The following is a 21,939-nucleotide window of genomic DNA, read 5'->3' as shown; positions in this document are numbered from 1 at the left end:
CCTCATTGTCGACGGGGCATTAAACTCTAATCCTATTCTTCCCTTGGTCTTCTAACTAATGTTCTATGTAGGTCATTTTGTTTAAACAAGTAAACACCTACAAAATACACTACAGAACTAGCTCTCTGTGTCCTAAACCTGTTTTTCGAACCTTTCAGGATCGACAGTACGCCACAGGAAAACCTTCCGACAGATTGTGGCTATGAGGTGGAAATTGTTCGAGGCGGTCTCATTGATGGGACTGTTGTCGCTGACATCGATTGTGAACACAGTGGGGAAGAAGCATCCGCAGGCAACGGAGAAGAAACACCCGCAGACGGTGGAGAAGAACCACCAGCCGGCCAAGGAACCAGAGCGCCTGGACACTGTGAGTTCTAGGGCCAGAGCCAATGGCGCCGTCGGAACATTCTCTTCTTTACAACAGATAATCTTCATACAAGCCCCATACAGTAATAGTAATTAAGCTAGACCACTATATGGTCTGCAAATCGCTAATATTCATACCATTTACTTCTTAGTCTCTTTTTCTAGGTGAGAAATTAATGTTAGTAAAGGGGGTATTGTCTGTGGTCCAACTGAATACTTCTTAACCACCCGTTCTGAGTGGTTGGGATCAACTTTGTCTTTTCAAATGGGAAATCCCCCTCCTATTGTTATTGGATATTCGGATCCTACGCGAAAAGATCCGCACGACTTACCAAACTATTGTTTATCATTCCTAGTAGATGGTGCTGTAATCAACAGATGTCAAGTGTGCCTGTTTTTGCAATTAAGAATCGACGCATTTGATTCTACATTTCATTTATGATGTAAATGTAAAACTCTGTGTTCTGACTATTGATATTGATGTTCAGACGTTATTTGAGTGTTGCAGTTGTGATTATACAGTACAAGACAATGTGGCTAGACATTGACATTTTTGGTAAATAAACTACTTATATGGTAACATAGTTTTCTGTTCTCTACAGGGTTGATTTTGGTGAGCCCTCAAACCGTTGAAATGCTTGATTTCGGTGGCCACTCTCGAACATCGTCATCAGGGTAACTGATTTCGGGGTGTTTCCATGCAATGCTGTGAACCTGAAAATACAGGTCACGCTGGAGGGGTTGTTAGGAGGTGGCCAATTGTGGCACAGTCATATGTCACCTTTACTACTATTATCTTTTCACGTACAACAATTTTTTGTACGATGCGTCGTTTTCGAGATATTTAATTACCTCAGTTTAAAACAAGCACCCTGTATACGTAATAAGAAGACTTTCTTCACGCCATGACAATTGCGTGAGGAAAGTTTCTCCATATAATGTTTTGTGTAATTCTGGTGAATGTTCTACGTGTAATTGTGGCACTTTTCTTGCAGAGTACACACAATGATGGTATCTGTGACAACAGAAAAAAAATCTGCAAATTTAATTCCTCAGTTGGTAATATCAGCCATTGGAAATACTTTATATTTCCATGACTTTAAAATCGATCAGGAACTGCTGTTGCCGGCCGGAGTGGCCGAGCGGTTCTAGGCGCTGCAGTCTGGAACCGCGCGACCGCTATGGTCGCAGGTTCGAATCCTGCATCGGGCATGGATGTGTGTGATGTCCTTAGGTTAGTTAGGTTTAAGTAGTTCTAAGTTCTAGGGGACTGATGACCTCAGAAGTTAAGTCCCATAGTGCTCAGAGCCATTTGAACCATTTGAACTGCTGTTTACTGTTCATTTGAGTGATTTTAAAATTTGTCTGATATAGTGTAATACGGTTACTGAAAGAAAAAAGTTCTCCCTATCGCAGTTTACGAACATTTAACTGACACATATGGAAATTTGAGGAATGAAGATAGTAGTAAGGCTCTGCCGACTCTGATCCCTTTGTTTACATTTGCGACATCATGTAAGCAGGTCAGTGCCCTACCTACAGCCGACATCCCCCTTATCTATGACGTTATTCACAATCCATGAAGCTACACCACATTTCTTGAAATGGTAGCGGCCATTAAAACGAATCAGCCAATCACATCACTTAAATAATTTCACATCTAAATTTTTCCACAAAACAAATGTGCCTGTCAAGTGTCACAGTGTTAATTCAGCATCTCAGATTTCTGCAGAAATATGTGAACTTCATTTTTATGTCAGTTCAGTGTTTGTCAGTAGTATTCCCACGTCAAACGATGTGTCAAAATTGATGCCTAAGACGTGACTGTAGACACTCAAATTAAGTGTAACAATGCAATGTACATGTAATAATCGTTACAACCAGTTGACCTTTAATTTTTATCTTTTTGTAAAGCAGAGTGGACCTTGAAATTAAATACATCATAATGCATGGATATGAATGTAAATGTGGCCATAAGCTAATGAGGGACAAGGGTCCACACAGAGACGAAAGTTCGATATCTTGAAAATATAACATTTGCACCAGAATAAAATTATTTATCAAACAATTACAGATTATCAGAACGCATGCAGATTGTTTATTGTAATACGCATTCAGGAACGACACTCAGAACTTTGCACCAAAATAAAATTATATTATTTCTCAAAAAAATGTAAAATTTCAAGGACAAAATGCACGTGGCACTACTGTCGTAGTAAGATTAAAGAAACATACAATGATTCACATGTTGACATTACTGATAAAACTTACAGAGTAGGCAGCTCTTGTTGATGACTTAAGTTCGATAACCGTACCACAGTTTCCATCGCACAATGAACCATCAAATTAAGTTTTTCCACATCTAATTTATCTGTAATGCTTATCAATATATTAAGTGGCTCTATAGATATAACTTATTGGTTAGTCAATGAGTTGACTTTAATCTTTGTACCAGTCATTAAATTTAGGAAAACACATAAAATTCGTTGCATAAAACTGTGCAAATTGAATTTACAGAATAAAGTTCACTCATCGATGATATCAGTTTTATCTTTGTGCCAAACTAAACAGTGTTATCATCTCACCTAAATTTCTTACAAACTCTCTTTAGTTCAGCTAATGCCGATATCAAAGTGAGCCAAACATTATAGTGACCTCATTGCCGGGGTATTATTTTTGTCTTGCAGTAAAAAATGTTGTCACCGTCTTCTGATAACGGTAAATCACGATGTCCCACAGGAGAGATTACATAACGCTGCAATGACCAGAAGCTGGACACATGTGTGTAGGAAAAAACGAGTTTCCTGTGCTTTCCAACTACTTTCCAAAGGCACCCAAACAATATAGTGACTCCCACGCTAGGCTATTAAACATTTACCTTGCAGTACAAAACCTTTGTCACTTTCTGCTATAATAGAGTGAAGACTACGTAATACTTCACTCCATATATCGTCATTTTACAGCAAAATTATAGCTCACTGCTCCATGCATCACTATGTTTCAACAAACTGGGCCACCAGTAGTCAAATAATTTGTCAAAATCCGGCTAAAATCTGTAGAAACCTGCTAAATCTAATTACAGAAAATTGTGATAAATTAGCCCTTCATACATCAATATTATTATACAAAATTGTAACTAACTGAGGCAATGATGGTCAGTTGACAGGGTGATTACCATTACCATGATGATGGTGATTGTTGCAAAAAGTAAGAACTAATTAGAATTAATTAGAACTATCCAGTACAAGATGGAACTACTGAGAACTAGTGAGAACGTCAGATTTTTTACTTTTTTGAGTCATCAGTCTTCTGAGTATCTCAGAATAGCAGTTGCAACCTACGTCCTCAATTATTTGCTGGATGTATCCCAATCTCTGTCTTCCTGTACAGGTTTTGCCCTCTACAGCTCCCTCTAGTACCATGGAAGCTATTCCCTGATGTCTTATCTGACGTCCTATCATACTCATCCTTCTTCTAGTCAGTGTTTTTCATATATTCCTTTATCAGTCCACCTACTTCTCAGCATAGTTCTGTTGCACCACATCTGCTTCTGTTCTCTTCTGTTCCAGGTTTTCCAAAGTCCATGTCTCATTTCCATACAATGCTGTGCTCCAAACGTACACTCTCAGAAATTTTTTCCTCAAATTAAGACCTGTGTTTGATACTAGTAGACTTCTCTTGGCCACGAATGCCCTTTTTGCCGGGACTACTCTGCTTTTTATGTCCTCCTTTCTCCATGCATCATAGGTTATTTCCTGCCTAGGTGGCACAATTTCTTATCTCGTCTACTTCATGATCACCAAATATGATGTTAATTTCTCTCTTTTCTCGTTTGTGCCACTTCTCATTACTTTCTTCGATTTACTCTCAATCCAAGTGCTGTACTCATTAAACTGTTCATTCCAGTCAGCAGATCCCGAAATTCTTCTTCACTTTCATTGAGAATAGCAATGTCATCAGCGAATCTTAACATCGACATCCTTTCGTCTTGAATCCCACTCTTGAACCTTTCTTTTATTCCCGTCATTGCTTCTTTGATATATATAGACCGATGAGTAGCGACGAAGAACTAAGTCTCTGTCTTGCACCCTTTTTAACCCGTGCACTTCGTTCTTGATCTTTCACTCTTACTGCTCCCTTTTGGTTCTTGTACGTATTGTATATTACTTGTCTTTCCCTGTAAGTTACCCCTATTTTCCTCAGGATTTAGAACACCTTGCACCATTTCATACTGTCGAAAGATTTTTTGAGGTCGACAAATCCTTTGAACGTCTCTTGATTTTCCCTCATCCTTGCTTTCATTATCAAACGCAACTTCAAAACTGCCTCCTCTTTGCCTTTACCTATTCTAAAGCCAAATTGGTCGTCATCTAATAGACTATCAGTTTTCCATTCTTCTGTTCTCGTCAGCAACGTGGACGCATGAGCTGATTGTGCGATAATTCTCGCACTTACCATCTCTTGCTACCTTCGGAATTGTGTAGATGATGGTTTTCCGCAAGACTGATCGTATGTCGTCGATCTCATACATTCTACACAATATTGCGAGTAGCCATTTTGTTGCCACTTCCGCCAATGATTTTAGAAATTCTGATGGAATGTTATCTATTTCTTCTGCTTAATTTGATCTTAAGTTCTCTAAATCTCTTTTAAATTCTGACTATAATACAGTATCTACTATCTCTTCCTTGTCGACACCTGTTCTTTCTTCTATCACTTCACCAGAAAGTCTTCCCCTCATAGAGACCTTCAATGTACGCTTTCCACCTATTCGCTCTCTCTTATGCACTTAACAACGGAATTCTCATAGCGCTCTTAATGTTATTGCCCTTGCTTTTAAGTTCACCGAAAGTTGTTTTGGTTTTTCTGTATGGTGAGTCAGTCCTTCCAACAATCATATAGTTTTCACTTTCTTCACATATTGCAGGCAGCCAATTCACCTTAACTTCCATGACTTACTATTTACTTTATTTCTAAGTGACTTGTATTTCTGTATTCTTGAATTTCGCTGAACATTTTTGTACTTTCTTCTTTGATCGATCAGCTGAAGTATTTCTTCTGGTGCCCATGGTTTCTTCGCAGCTACCTTCCTCGTACCTACGTCTTTCTCTCCAACTTCTGTCATTGCCCTTTTTTTTGGAAACTTTCATTCCTCATCAACTGAACTGCCTATTGAGTTATTCATTATCGCAATACCTATACCCTCAGAGAACTACAGGTGTCTCTCTTCATCCCATATTACTTTCGTATCCCATTTCTTTTCCTGACTAGTCTCTTAGATTCAGCCTACTCTTGACAGCTAATAAATTGTGATCTGAGTCTATAGCTGCTCCACAGTACACGTTACAATCCAGTATATGATTTCGAAATCTCTGCCTGATCATGTCATCAATTAAAATCTTGCCGTATCTGCAAGCATTTTCCATTTATACCATCTCCTCTTGTGATTCTTGATCAGAGTATTCGATATTAACGTCTGAATTTTATTGCGGAAGTTAGTTACTCTTTCTCTTTTGTCTTTTCTACTACAAGTGTGTGGAGGCACAAGTTTGTAGAGGAACAAGTGCGTAGGGACAGAAGTGAAATGAGGCAAATGTGTGTAGAAACAAAAGCATGTCGAGGCAAGCTGATATATCTCTTTCCTGAATAGTAACAGCATATAATTTTATAAAGACGCCTCCTTTTCTCTATTTAATTAGAATTATGAAGAGATAGGTTACAATCTCGTAGCAAGTGTGTGTACCTAATAATAGGTTGACATGCTGCTTCTGGCCTTAAGATATAATTTAATGGTTATGGACGTCTCATTGTACTAGAAATTACCTGTGCTATCCTACACATTCCCACCATTTGTGGTAACCTAATGCATTTTCACTCTGCAAACGTGTGGAATGAATATACTGTTTGTTCTTAATAACGCACTTGATACAAAATTTACAAAACTCAGTCGCCATCAGTTAATTACAACATGATTGAAACATGTATTAGTAATGGGTGACTACTTCTTCCGTGCGGCTCTATTTTTGCCTTTAATTCTCTTCATTACACAAGACAACAAACTTTTAATTTTTCGTGGCAGATCATAGGTTATAAGCGCCTGTTTTAGGACTATAGTTTGAGACATTGATTCATTTCTTTTCGGATACTATGAATGTTTCATAGATACACTGCTAGCAATTAAAATTGTAACACGAGCGCGACATGCAGCGGATGTAAAATTGACATGAAGAGTACTAGGTGTCTGATATGTGAATGATTAGCACTTCAGCACTACTGTACATTGTAGCTGTGTGCCACGCCATCCATTTTCGGTATATGAGGAAAGATTATACAATGTCTTTCACAACTAGGCTATGAATATTGTTTGTTTAGGAGACAATTGTGGTAGGTTTCGTGTAAGAAGGTATAACATCTACTTGCAAAATGTAAACTGTTACGGACGGAAATGGCTCGCTAGCCAAGGTGTGAATTGAAAATTCAAAAAAGATACGATCTCTCTTGAAAACGTCCTCCGCAGATGGAGACGAAACGTCGGGTTTTAAGGTGAAATCAATTCGACCACGGCATAATAGCCCGGAATATTTTATTAATTGTAATAACGTTTCGGAATTCGACAGCAGCTGGATTGTAGCCTATGGTGTTGGTCGGTATTTCATGAATGCCATGCGGGTATGGGTTGGTTCAGGAAAGCCATAATCAACGCCATGCAGGTTCTTAGCAGCAGCCGCGCGGGGTGGCCGTGCGGTCTAGGGCGTCCTGTAAAGGTTCGCGCGGCTCCTCCCGTCGGAGGTTCGAGTGCTCCCTCAGGCATGGGTGTGTGTGTTGTCCTTAGATTAAGTTAGTTTGAGTTAGATTAAGTAGTGCGTAAGCCTAGGGACCGATGACCTCAGCAGTTTGGTCCCATAGTCCTTACCACAAATTTCCAATTTTTCTTTGCAGCACAGCTTGACTAGCGCCCCAGAGGACAGACACATTGTTTGCTTGGCTGTGCAGAATCAGCCACGTAAGGTACCTTGCTTGAGCCAGGAAATGGGCTTGTTTGCAAGAAGACAGATATCCGTACGCACAATGCAACAAAATTTGGTGATCCAGATGTTCGGAACTCCATGGATAACCAACCCGCCGACCACTTTTTCGAATGCCCTTGACGTGACAGTAGAGAGCGGCACATGTATAGTGGTCAGCAGCTCGTGGTCTAGTGGGTAGCGTTGCTGCCTCTGGAACCCGGGGTCCCGGGTTCGATTCCGGCCGGGGTGGGGATTTTCTCTGCTCGGGGACTAGGTGTTTGTGTTGTCATCATCATCTCGGCATCGTCATTCTTGACAGTGGCTAGATTGGACTATGTAAAAAATTGTACTTTGTAAAAATTGGGACCTTGTACGGGCACTGATGACTGTACAGTTGAGCGGCCCACAAATCAAACATCATCATCATCATCACATGTACAGTGAGGACCCAGCAACAACAGGGAACTTTGGAATGGAACCACTTAACTTATTCAGACGAGGCTATGTTCTGCACAAAGCACCGTGTTCGATGTATCCAAGTGTGGAAGGTCCAGGGAAGAACAAACTTTACCAGATAGCATTCGCCATCGCCATAAGAGCCTTTCACCTGTCGTTAATGTATGGTGTACGGCTGGGTACACAGCATGATCGGCTACACTAACGGGCCAAAACACTACAACCGTTACCCAACGCGAAATGGAATGCCTCCTTCTGGCGAAGCAGGTACCTGACGTGGTAAGCAAAGTTTATAAAAAACCAGAGACGAACGGGGAATCATTCTAGATATGATACGGGCAGCAAATAGGGAAACCCGCCAGCATGAACTTTCAAGAAATGTATTCGCAATTGCGAATACAGATAACCATCAGCTGTGTAATGGAATGACGACAATGAAAATTTGTGCCATACCAGGATTCGAACCCGGATTTCCCGCTTTACGTCAGCGATCGCCTTAAGCGCTTTGGCTATCGGTGCAGGACTCACGGCCAGACCATAACTTCCATATGTCGTCGTTCCTTCGCCACAACCTGCACTCGTATACATTATGTAATTCCTGTAAGGGAAGGAACAGGCAGCCACTCTTGTAAAAGAGGGAGATCTGGGTTCGAGTTCCGGTCAGTAACAAATTTTCGATGTCGCCGTTTCATTATACAGTGATGGTTGTTCGTATTCGCAACTGCGAATACATTTCATGTATTTAATGACGGCTGTAGTTGCTGCAGCACCCGTTCCTTCCACATACATGGATGTCCGAAGGAACATTGTGTAGTATTTCTTAACAACACAGGCACACACTGCTGTCCACATCTATCATGGAACATGGAGACAGCCTGCCCTGTAAAGCAGGACAGGTTGCAAGGTGTGGCAGATACGACGATAGAGGACAAGTGATCAGCAGCACACATTATTCAGCGCTTCAGGTTGAAATCAGTCTCCACAGCAGATGCCCCCTACTTCCACATTGACTCAATGATGACTGATCACTTGATCGTGCCATAGCATTGTACTGTATCATCACTCCGCCAAATCCTGCCGCCTATGCTGCTTTACAAGGCAGGCTGTCTCCAAGTTCCTTGATGGTATGTGGGCAGCATACATGTGCCTTAAGAACAGGTAGCCAAAAAAGAGGTGTTCTTAGGTGTAGTTGCATGAGTAGGAATTAAATGATTGTGTACATTAATGTTAGCACTAATCATGTAGGGTCAGGGATTTTCTCTGCCTCGTGATGACTGGGTGTTGTGTGATGTTCTTAGGTTAGTTAGGTTTAAGTAGTTCTAAGTTGTAGGGGACTGATGACCATAGATGTTAAGTCCCATAGTGCTCAGAGCCATTTGAACCATTTTGAACTAATCATGTACACATATCTTGTAAGCTGACTCGTTCCACATCATTTCGATAAAATAATCGTTCAGAACTTGTAATTAACTAATTTAAGGAAGAGATTATAATGTTCAGAACATGCAATTAACTAATTTAAGGGAGCGATTATAATGTTTTGGCTCAGCTGAGTATGTGCACTTAGCCAGTAATTCGGGCAGCAGTCATTACATTTATAATGTATTTACGCTGGTGGATGTGCCATGTCTTCGAGGTCTCTGTGATGGTACCTTCCAACAAGATAGCATAAGGCATTTGGCCTGATGATGCAACACATGCAACACTATCGTACTGTATGGCGTGTATCACGCGACTCCCATGCACAAAGATCTGCACTGAGTTCCGAATGGTCGACAGCGCACTACAAGAAAAAAAAAAGTTAAGCAGCGAAATGCAAGAAACCGTTTGAACAAAGAGCACCGCCAAGTGGAGTACAGTCCTTTTGCTAGCCCACTGACACAAGTTCCGAAGCATGTTACCACATGCAAGAAGCTTTTTCTGGTTACTACGTTTCATTGTCTGTCCCTAGGGTAGAGATATGGGAAAAAACAAGATTAAAAAGAAATACGAGAATGACTACAGTTTCTTAGACTTGGTGGAGACATCTTGGAAAAAAATAATATTGATAGAAATGACGAACTTTGTCGAAATGCTCGTAATTAGTAGCCATCATTACCGGAAAAAAGCCCTGAGAATACTGGCTCTATTCGCCGTATGGAAGCAATGAAAAGAAAAAAAATAGGAACTCTGTGGCTTAGAGCAAGACGAATATAAAAAAGAAAACATTGTAAGAAGTCAGGAGTACCAATCGTCTACTTGACTTTTTATTGCTTAAAAGGCAAGTGAATATTTCTTAATTTTATCCATTGCTGTCAGTGGTACTTCCGTGAAAGTATTTCTTCCATAAAATAACAAACCACCTTCAGTAACAAATCGTGATTTTTTATTTCAATGCATGGTACATTTAGAGCCGTGACTACTCATTTTCAGATGCTTCATCGCTCTACATCATTTTTCGAAATTAGATTATTGCTCATCACGGTAAGAATACGTAGGTATATTACAAAGTTACGCACTGTGAAATTTTGTAAAAATAAGACAATAACAAAAAATAATCACCGTTTTCGATAGTAGTTACATGGTTTTCAAGCACAGTATGAATAGACGTAAACGTACATATACAACGTTTTCGTCCTAAAGCACATTTCTAAACACAATCCAAATGTAAAGATGCTGCAGTTCTATATGTACACTTGTGTTTTTTCTAAGATGATATAAAATTGTTATATTATTAGCTATACAAAGAAGCACGAGAAAATTTTGTTGGTCTGATATTTATCAACCTCTGAAGAGATGTTCATCACAGAATATTTACAGCAACTGCGACATGGTCGCGTATACAAACAGTGATCCAATACTGTCAAATGTTTTTTTATTTCAGTCTTTGATCACAAGATGAATTCTTTAGACGATGACCGGTTTCAGTCCGTAACGACCATCCTCAGATGTATAGTATACAAGTATTTACACCTAGTGAGCAGTGTGTCTTTCAACATAATACAGCAATACGCATCACAATACACTATCATACAACCAGGGAGATGTACAGAAAATATGGTAAAGCGTACCTTTTCTACACCATGTCGTAAAGTGATTAGGCCATAATGGTATCGTCAAAACATATAAATATAATCAGCATAGTATCGTCATAAAGATCTAAAATAAGGTGAAGAACAGGCCGCATCGTCCACGCAGTCATTATTGCAACTGGCCACTGAAATACAGTAGCCAACAGAAATCTGTTTCCCTACATCATCCCTAGATGTCGCTACTGTCAGCTTAGACGTAGTCATCATTTACGCAAAACACATAATCTGATAAAAACACATTATGTAAATTATATGTAGCAGACTTCTAAAATTGATAACTATCATAGAAACTAAATTGTGATACATTAAAAGACGAATACAGTTACCCGTATAAAATTATTAAAAGAAATGTATGAATAGAATAGGATCGATCCTTTTTATGGTGAATTTACGGTCAACAATTAATATACGTATTACATTGCCTTTAGCAACCTATAAATTGTCTATGAAAGATAAAATGTCTATATGAAAGCTGAAAAAAGGAAAGATCAATGATCAGTGCCCTCTGTTGGGTCGTCCGCTAGGATGTTATTTAGGCGTTCACCGATCTTAAGAACTTAAACCACTGGAGGGCTTTACATGCAACGTGATGTAACTTCCACAGAAACTTTTAAACAACATATTAACAGTCAATAAACAAAATTATATAGTCTGGTTATACATTCAATGAGTAGGTAGGACATAATCAGTTACAGGATTAGTGCGATTAATATATGGAAGTAAGGCAAATGCCTACTGTTCTCGACATAAATCATCAAGTAAGGCTAGATATAAATACGCGAGGCATCTAAGTTGACAGTAGCGACATCTAGGGATGATGTAGGGAAACAGATTTCTGTTAGCTACTGTACTTCATTAGCCAGTTGCAATAATGACTGTGTGGTCGATGCGGCCTATTCTACACCTTACTTTAGATCTTTATGACGATACTATGCTGATTATATTTATAAATTTTGTACAAGAGAATAACAAAATTAAATTCAAGAAAAACATTCTTTTAGTATTGAGTTATGTTTGTTGCAGAATTCCAGTCTTGGAGTCAGATGCTGCAAAGTATACTGTAGAACCCTTGTGCTGTTGAGCAGGAAATGGCTTTTCCTAACATTTTACAGGCACAAATTGTTTTGTCTGTTTACTTCTCCAAATGTTTTTACTCGTTTCCGAAGCTAAATATTTTGACGCAGGGCATTTGGAACTCTAGAGGGAAGCAATTCTTGGCATAAAGACCATGCGTCATCTAGCAATGTGTGTTTGATACATGTGTCTAAATTTTAGCAATTGGAGCAAGTCTAGGGCATTCAGTAGAGTACGAAGAATACCATAGGACTGTAAATGCCTTTTTTTTGAAGAAGTGGCACTTAGAATGTTTGAGATTGTCACTCTTCATATGTATTCCTTCCCCATATCCACACTCTCCCGCCCATGAACCATAGACCTTGCCGTTGGTGGGGAGGCTTGAGTGCCTCAGCGACACAGATAGCCGTACCATAGGTGCAACCACAACGGAGGGGTAGATGTTAAGAGGCCAGACAAACTTATGGTTCCTGAAGAGGGGCAGCAGCCTTTTCAGTAGTTGCAGGGGCAACAGTCTGGATGATTGACTGATCTGGCCTTGTAACATTAACGAAAACGGCCTTGCTGTGCTGCTACTGCGAACGGCTGAAAGGAAGGGGAAACTACAGCCGTAATTTTTCCCGAGGGCATGCAGCTTTACTGTATGGATAAATGATGATGGTGTCCTCTTGGGTAAAATATTCCGGAGGTAAAATAGTCCCCCATTCGGATCTCCGGGCGGGGACTACTCAGGAGGACGTCGTTATCAGGAGAAAGAAAACTGGCGTTCTACGGATCGGAGCGTGGAATGTCAGATCCCTTAATCGGGCAGGTAGATTAGAAAATTTAAAAAGGGAAATGGATAGGTTAAAGTTAGATATAGTGGGAATTAGCGAAGATCGGTGGCAGGAGGAACAAGACTTTTGGTCAGGTGAATACAGGGTTATAAATACAAAATCAAATAGGGGTAATGCAGGAGTAGGTTTAATAATGAATAAAAAAAATAGGAGTTCGGGTAAGCTACTACAAACAACATAGTGAACGCATTATTGTGGCCAAGATAGATACGAAGCCCACGGCTACAACAGTAGTACAAGTTTATATGCCAACTAGCTCTGCAGATGACGAAGAAATTGATGAAATGTATGACGAGATAAAATAAATTATTCAGGTAGTGAAGGGAGACGAAAATTTAATAGTCATGAGTGATTGGAATTCGAGAGTAGGAAAAGGGAGAGAAGGAAACATAGTAGGTGAATATGGATTGGGGTTAAGAAAAGAAAGAGGAAGCCGCCTGGTAGAATTTTGCGCAGAGCATAACTTAATCATAGCTAACACTTGGTTCAAGAATCATGAAAGAAGGTTGTATACATGGAAGAACCCTGGAGATACTAGAAGATATCAGATAGATTATATAATGGTAAGACAGAGATTTAGGAACCAGGTTTTAAATTGTAAGACATTTACAGGGGCAGATATGGACTCTGACCACAATCTATTGGTTATGAACTGTAGATTAAAACTGAAGAAACTGCAAAAAGGTGGGAATTTGAGGAGATGGGACCTGGATAAACTGAAAGAACCAGAGGTTGTAGAGAGTTTCAGGAAGAGCATAAAGGAACAATTGACGAGAATGGGGGAAAGAAATACAGTAGAAGAAGAATGGATAGCTTTGAGGGATGAACTGGTGAAGGCAGCAGAGGATCAAGTAGGCAAAAAGACGAGGGCTAGTAGAAATCCTTGGGTGAGAGAAGAAATACTGAATTTAATTGATGAAAGGAGAAAATATAAAAATGCAGTAAATGGAGCAGGCAAAAAGGAGTACAAACTTCTAAAAAATGAGATCGACAGGAAGTGCAAAATGGCTAAGCAGGCATGGCTAGAGGGCAAATGTAAGGATGTAGAGGCTTATCTCACTAGGGGTAAGATAGATACTGCCTACAGGAAAATTAAAGAGACCTCTGGAGTAAAGAGAACCACTTGTATGAATATCAAGGGCTCAGATAGAAACCCAGTTCTAAGCAAATAAGGGAAAGCAGAAAGGTCGATGGAGTATATACAGGGACTATACAAGGGCGATGTTCTTGAGGACAATATTATGGAAATGGAAGAGAATGTAGATGAAGATGAAATGGGAGATATGATACTGCGTGAAGAATTTGATAGAGCACTGAAAGACCTAAGTCGAAACAAGGTCCCGGGAGTAGACAACATTCCATTAGAACTACTGACAGCCTTGGGAGAGCCAGTCCTGACAAAACTCTACCATCTGGTGAGCAAAATGTACGAGACAGGCAAAATACCCTGAGACTTCAAGAAGAATATAATAATTCCAATCCCAAAGAAAGCAGGCGTTGACAGATGTGAAAGTTACCGAACTGTCAGTTTAACAAGTCACAGCTGCAAAATACTAACAAGAATTCTGTACAGACGAATGGAAAAACTGGTAGAAGCCGACCTCGGGGAAGATCAGTTTGGATTCCGTAGAAATATGGGAACACGTGAGGAAATACTGACCCTACGACTTATCTTAGAAGCTAGATTAAGAAAAGGCAAACCTACGTTTCTAGCATTTGTAGACTTGGAGAAAGCTTTTGACAATGTTGACTGGAATAATCTCTTTCAAATTCTGAAGGTGGCAGGGGTAAAATACAGGGAGCGAAGGGCTATTTACAATTTGTACAGAAATCAGATGGCAGTTATAAGAGTCGAGGGACACGAAAGGGAAGCAGTGGTTGGGGAGGGAGTGAGACAGGTTTGTAGCCACTCCCCGATGTTATTCAATCTGTATTTTGAGCAAGCAGTAAAGGAAACAAAAGAAAAATTCGTAGTAGGTAGTAAAATCCATGGAGAAGAAATAAAAACTTTAAAGATCGCCGATGACATTGTAATTCTGTCAGAGACAGCAAAGGACTTGGAAGAGCAGTTGAACGGAATGGACAGTGTCTTGAAGGGAGGATATAAGATGAACATCAACAAAAGCAAAACAAGAATAATGGAATGTAGTCGAATTAAGTCGGGTGATGTTGAGGGTATTAGGTTAGGAAATGAGACACTTAAAGTACTAAATGAGTTTTGCTATTTGGGGAGCAAAGTAACTGATGATGCTCGAAGTAGAGAGGATATAAAATGTAGACTGGCAATAGCAAGGAAAGCGTTTCTGAAGAAGAGAAATTTGTTAACATCGAGTATAGATTTAAATGTCAGGAAGTCGTTTCTGAAAGTATTTGTATGGAGTGTAGCCATGTATGGAAGTGAAAAATGGACGATAAATAGTTCGGACAAGAAGAGAATAGATGCCTTTGAAATGTGGTGCTACAGAAGAATGCTGAAGATTAGATGGGTAGACCACGTAACTAATGAGGAAGTATTGAAGAGGATTGGGGAGAAGAGGAGTTTGTGGCACAACTTGACAAGAAGAAGGGATCGGTTGGTAGGACATTTTCTGAGGCATCAAGGGATCACCAATTTAGTGTTGGAGGGCAGCGTGGAGGATAAAAATCGTAGAGGGAGACCAAGAGATGAATACACTAAACAGATTCAGAAGGATGTAGGCTGCAGTACGTATTGGGGGATGAAGAAACTTGCACAGGATAGAGTAGCATGGAGAGCTGCATCAAACCAGTCTCAGGACTGAAGACCACAACAACAACAATCCACATTCTCTGCAACGCTAAACAACGGAAATCGCTTTGTGCCCCGTATGTAAATAATGCCGTCCATTTAATACGTACCTCCTCGGGTGCATCTGAAACTACCATTGCATCTCCTTTTTTCTTCTTTTTATTCTTTTCGTTCTCCACTGCTAGGACTGGAGTGAGCTGTTCGAAATCCGGCTCATTGAAGAATCGTGGTTCTATTCAGCCAATTATCAGACAAGCTGGCTGAGGTGGGGGGGGGGGGGGGGGCAAACGGGGGATCCCAATTGGAAACAGGTGGGAGGGGCTTACCAGTTCCGGCACACACTGTACAAACAGGGCAAAACTTCCGAAAACCTTAGTCGGAACCGGGGGATTGGAATCATATTAAATTATTTCTGAGACAACGTCCTTCGATGACAACGTTGTCCCAGCCAAGAATGAAAATGTTGTGTATGTATAAGATGTGTATTTGTGTTGTATGAGAGTGTATGTGTTACTGAACGGAGCGGATTGCTGGGTGTTGTCGTCACCGTTACAACTTATTTTTTGAAGTAGTCTTCACGCTCTCCATTCGAAGGAGTGGAGCAGACTATTGTAGATCCAGTCCATTAAAGGGTCGCGTTTCTACACTGTTAGAAATGGAAAAAAGAACACATTGACACCGGTGTGTCAGACCCACCATACTTGCTCCGGACACTGCGAGAGGGCTGTACAAGCAATGATCACACGCACGGCACAGCGGACACACCAGGAACCGCGGTGTTGGCCGTCGAATGGCGCTAGCTGCGCAGCATTTGTGCACCACCGCCGTCAGTGTCAGCCAGTTTGCCGTGGCATACGGAGCTCCATCGCAGTCTTTAACACTGGTAGCATGCCGCGACAGCGTGGACGTGAACCGTATGTGCAGTTGACGGACTTTGAGCGAGGGCGTATAGTGCGCATGCGGGAGGCCGGGTGGACGTACCGCCGAATTGCTCAACACGTGGGGCGTGAGGTCTCCACAGTACATCGATGTTGTCGCCAGTGGTCGGCGGAAGGTGCACGTGCCCGTCGACCTGGGACCGGACCGCAGCGACGCACGGATGCACGCCAAGACCGTAGGATCCTACGCAGTGCCGTAGGGGACCGCACCGCCACTTCCCAGCAAATTAGGGACACTGTTGCTCCTGGGGTATCGGCGAGGACCATTCGCAACCGTCTCCATGAAGCTGGGCTACGGTCCCGCACACCGTTAGGCCGTCTTCCGCTCACGCTCCAACATCGTGCAGCCCGCCTCCAGTGGTGTCGCGACAGGCGTGAATGGAGGGACGAATGGAGACGTGTCGTCTTCAGCGATGAGAGTCGCTTCTGCCTTGGTGCCAATGATGGTCGTATGCGTGTTTGGCGCCGTGTAGGTGAGCGCCACAATCAGGACTGCATACGACCGAGGCACACAGGGCCAACACCCGGCATCATGGTGTGGGGAGCGATCTCCTACACTGGCCGTACACCACTGATGATCGTCGAGGGGACACTGAATAGTGCACGGTACATCCAAACCGTCATCGAACCCATCGTTCTACCATTCCTAGATCGGCAAGGGAACTTGCTGTTCCAACAGGAAAATGCACGTCCGCATGTATCCCGTGCCACCCAACGTGCTCTAGAAGGTGTAAGTCAACTACCCTGGCCAGCAAGATCTCCGGATCTGTCCCCCATTGAGCATGTTTGGGACTGGATGAAGCGTCGTCTCACGCGGTCTGCACGTCCAGCACGAACGCTGGTCCAACTGAGGCGCCAGGTGGAAATGGCATGGCAAGCCGTTCCACAGGACTACATCCAGCATCTCTACGATCGTCTCCATGGGAGAATAGCAGCCTGCATTGCTCCGAAAGGTGGATATACACTGTACTAGTGCCGACATTGTGCATGCTCTGTTGCCTGTGTCTATGTGCCTGTGGTTCTGTCAGTGTGATCATGTGATGTATCTGACCCCAGGAATGTGTCAATAAAGTTTCCCCTTCCTGGGACAATGAATTCACGGTGTTTTTATTTCAATTTGCAGGACTGTATTCATCCAGTTATCAGACTAGCTGATGGGCAAATGGATGATACTCAATTGAGAATAAACGGGAGGAACTCACTAGTTTTGACATTCGCCTTACATCCAGGGGAAACCTTTGTAAGTAGGCTGTTTAGGTTTTTATGTTGGTAACTCCACGTCGCGCTCTGTATGAAAATCACAGACTGCACTACTGTGCTGGTAAAATTCTAAGTTATTTGATACAGAGACAGCTGAATAAAACTGAACGTACTCAGACAGTTTTCTCTTTACTTATTCTGATCATCGCTAAACTGACACACAATATTTCTAGCGCAACGCAATCTGACTTTCAATAATCCCTATAAAAGAATGGTCCTGACTAACAATAACCTATACCTTTCATGAATCACTTACCTCACAAAAATCTTCGTTACTCGAACTACTGCAATACAGTGGGCGCCAATACTGCCAGCTAAATAAAAGATTCTAACTACTGAAGGCACTAACCACTGATAGGCATAGTTAGCAAATGAAAGATTTTGATAGAGAACAAACAATGTATTTACCTTCATAGTGTTCAAAAGTCATTTTATATATATATATATATATATATATATATATATATATATATATATAAATTCATGACCTTCATCTTTACAAATTTCCTTTTTCTGGCGGACACACGCCCAAATCGTCTGGTATCTCTCTCTCCACATCCACCACTGCTGGCGGCTCACCTCCAACTGCCCAACGCTACGCGCTGTTCACACCCAACTGCCCAACGCTAGAAGCGAATATTCGAATATTCCAACAATGAGTCCAACCAGCCACAGACTGCACGCAGTACAGTCAGTGATTTTCATACAGAGCGCTACGTGGCGTTACCAACATAAAAACACAAACATCCTACTTACACCTTCGGAAAATTTATGTCGGAACCGAGGGATTCGAATCATCGTAGTTTATTCCTAGGATTGTCGTTTCGTCCATTAAAGAACCATTTGAGTTCTACCTGCGAGAAAGTCCTGGGACGACCCTGGGTAAGCTTATTCTTTGTTCACTAACCGACAGTGGCGAACTGTTGGATCCACTTATGAGCGTCCAAAATCACTAGCCTGCTGTCAGTTGTAACCCTCCGCCTCGCTGTCTGGTGTTCCAGGCGCAGATGCTGCGGCAGCACGGCTACCGGGTAGAAGAGCACTACGCCGTCACGGAGGACGGCTACGTGCTGCGCCTGTTCCGGATCCCGCCGCGCCACCGACCTGTCGACATGCCGCCGGTGCTGGTGCAGCACGGCCTGCTCTCCAGCTCTGACGACTGGGTCGTCAGCGGGCCCGCCAAGTCGCTGGGTGAGCACTCGCCACTGCGCAGGTGACGCGCCGCTTCTCTCAGCACTGCGCTTACGCAATAGGACAGATAGGACCGGGTCTGGAGTAGATACCTCCTTACTGTCTGTCTGCCACTATCTGAACTGCTACCGTTAAAGTATCTCACTCGGCCGTAACGGAAACATATGTGTACTAAAGCACAGTGGCCAAAGCAGATCAGCTTGATTTTCCGCAAGCCTGGAAAGCTTCACGAGACCCGTTACGCCTGCTGCACCCGACAACAGATTTATCTGTCAGTCCAACTCGCCTAGCGTGGTATATACACATATCAAAAAATGTTTTGCATCACCTCGGTTCCGAGAGTTCCTGAACCTGTACAGAAAATTCGAATAGAGATCAACATAAACATCACTTCCGCCCTTTCTATTGCTCATGAAAACCACACATTGCATGTTATACTACCATACAGAGAGACCTTCAGAGGTGTTGGTCCAGCCTACTGTACCCACCGGTGTCTCTAATACCCAGTAGCACGTCCTCTTCCATTGATCAATGCCTGTGTTCGTCGTGGCGTACTATCCACGAGTTCATCAAGGCATTGATGGCCCAGATTGCTCCACTCCTCAATGGCGATTCGTCGTAGAACCCTAAGAGTGGTTGGTGAGTCACGTCGTCCATAAACAGCCCTTTTCAATCTATCCCAGGCATGTTAGATAGGGTTCATGTCTTCAGAGCATGCTGGCCACTCTAATCGATCGATGTTGTTGTCATGAAGAAGTCATTCACTAGATGTGCACGATGAGGGCGCGAACTGTCGTCCGTGAAGACGAGCGCCTCGCCAATATGCTGGCGATATGGTTGCACTAGCGGTCGGAGGATGGCATTCACATGTCATACAGCTGTTACGGCGCCTTCCATGACCACAGCGACGTATGTCGGCCCCACAAAATGAGACTCCAAAACAGCATGCAACCTCCACCTTGCTGTACTCGCTGGACAGTGTGTCCAAGGCGTTCAGCACGACCGGGTTGTCTCCAAACACGTCTCCGACGGTTGTCTGGTTGAAGGCACATGCGACACTCATCGGTGAAGAGAACGTCATGCCAATCCCGAGCGGTCCATTCGGCATGTTGTTGGGCCCATCTGTACCGCACTGCATGGTGTCGTGGTTGCAAAGATGGACCTCGCCATGGACGTCGGGAATGAAGTTGCGCATCATGGAACCTATTGCGCACAATTTGAGTCGTAACACGACGTCCTGTGGCTGCACGAAAAGCATTGTTCAACATGGTGGCGTTGCTGTCACGGTTCCTTCGAGCCACAATCCGTAGGCAGCAGTCATCCACTTCAGTAGTAGCCCTTGGGCGGCCTGAGCGAGGCATGTCATCGACAGTTCCTGTCTCTCTATATCTCTTCCATGGCCGAACAACATCGCTTTGGTTCAGTCTGAGACGCCAGGACACTTCCCTTGTTGAGAGCCCTTCCTGGCCCAAAGTAACAATGCGGACGCTATCCAACCGCGGTACTGACCGTCTAGGCATAGTTGAACTACAGACAACACGAGCTGTGTATCTCCTTCCTGGTAGAATGACTGGAACTGATCGGCTCTCGGACCCCCTCCGTCTAATAGGCGCTGCTCATGTATGGTTGTTTACATCTTTGGACTGGTTTAGTGACATCTCTGAACAGTCAAAGCGAATGTGTCGGTGATACAATATCCACAGTCAACGTCTATCTTCAGGAGTTCTGGGAACTGGGGTGATGCAAAACTTTTTTTGATGTGTGTATTTTGAAATTTCGCATAAAATCATCAACTCTGTGATTCTGCCCAGGGGGTTCCTGGAACTTGAAATATCCTACAGCGAACTGTGTATTTACTTTTGTGTCACTTCTCTGAACAATGTAGCATGCTGAAATCAAGATCGTTTCTATGTCGATGGCCGAAAATGTCATAGAGAAAGAATGTTACGATTGCAAGTGAAGTGAACCGAGACCAGTATCTAAGGGCAAAACCAGAATCTGGAACTTCGTGCCATATTAAATCTGGCCGACTGGGACGCGAACATGGGACTTCACTATCCGCTGCGAAGTACTCTACTGATTTGGCTAGCGAAACACGACTCACCGCCACAGCTTTATTTCCGCCAGTACCTCTTCTTCTACCTTCCATACTTCACACAGAATTTGTCCTAGGTATTTTCGCGTGGAGAGAAGAAAGAATATTTGAGATAAATGCCTTATCTGCATCCTAGGGAACTGTCACCAGAATGAAATTTCACTCTGCAGTGAAGCATGCCCTGATTAAAACCTTCCTCGCTGATTAAAACTGCATGTTTGCCCAGGAATCGAACATTCTGTGAAGTTAGGAAGATACGGGGAAAAATGGTGACGGAATGAAAGCTGTTAGTGCTTGGATAATTCAGTCAATGGAACACTCCCCCCCCCCCCCCCCCCGAATGGCGAAGGTCCCAGATTCTAGTCCTGGTCCTGCACATAGATTTAATCTCATAGGAAATTTCAAATCAGCGCAAACTCCAGGGTGAAATGTCATTCTGGTAAGCCAGAATCGTCCACACAAATATAGAATGAAAACCACAGTTAACAATCACATGACAACAAGCATAAAGAACTACAATTTACTGTTGAATTGCCTCTACGAGCAGTGTAGGTACGGAATAAAATAGTGACCAAAACAAAAAAATACTAGCTGAAACAAGCTCTATAGAATATATTTAATTTAGTAACACACAGTTACACAAATTTTCAGTTGTTATGTAGCCTATATAATCGTGTGCAAATTAAGGGCGAAAGTAGCTTCCGTATGATGTTTCACTGCCAAGTAAAAAAGCTCGTTGAAACCTGGACTACACATAGAAATAACTTATACAGTAGAGTACATTACAGTACAGGAGATAACTAAAATAAATGACACTTTTCATTCAAAGAAAATAATTACACTGAATTCATCACATTTTGTGATGGTCCCCTGGATAT

At 42.3% G+C, this 21,939-nt stretch overlaps 1 protein-coding gene across 1 annotated transcript in view; it reads left to right on the top strand.

Annotated features, from left to right (window-relative positions):
* The first annotated feature begins 202 nt into the window (after positions 1-202).
* Positions 203-21,939, top strand: part of LOC126095563 (lipase 3-like) — a 69,432-nt gene continuing 47,695 nt past the window's right edge. Inside the window, exons 1-2 of the mRNA XM_049910341.1 lie at positions 203-367; positions 18,777-18,966. Of these exons, the coding sequence (XP_049766298.1) occupies positions 203-367; positions 18,777-18,966 (355 nt within the window). The remainder of the gene's footprint in view (positions 368-18,776; positions 18,967-21,939) is intronic.

Source organism: Schistocerca cancellata, chromosome 8, assembly GCF_023864275.1.
Source record: "Schistocerca cancellata isolate TAMUIC-IGC-003103 chromosome 8, iqSchCanc2.1, whole genome shotgun sequence".
Lineage (NCBI taxonomy): Eukaryota > Metazoa > Arthropoda > Insecta > Orthoptera > Acrididae > Schistocerca > Schistocerca cancellata.
This window is presented reverse-complemented; position numbering and strand designations above follow the sequence as displayed.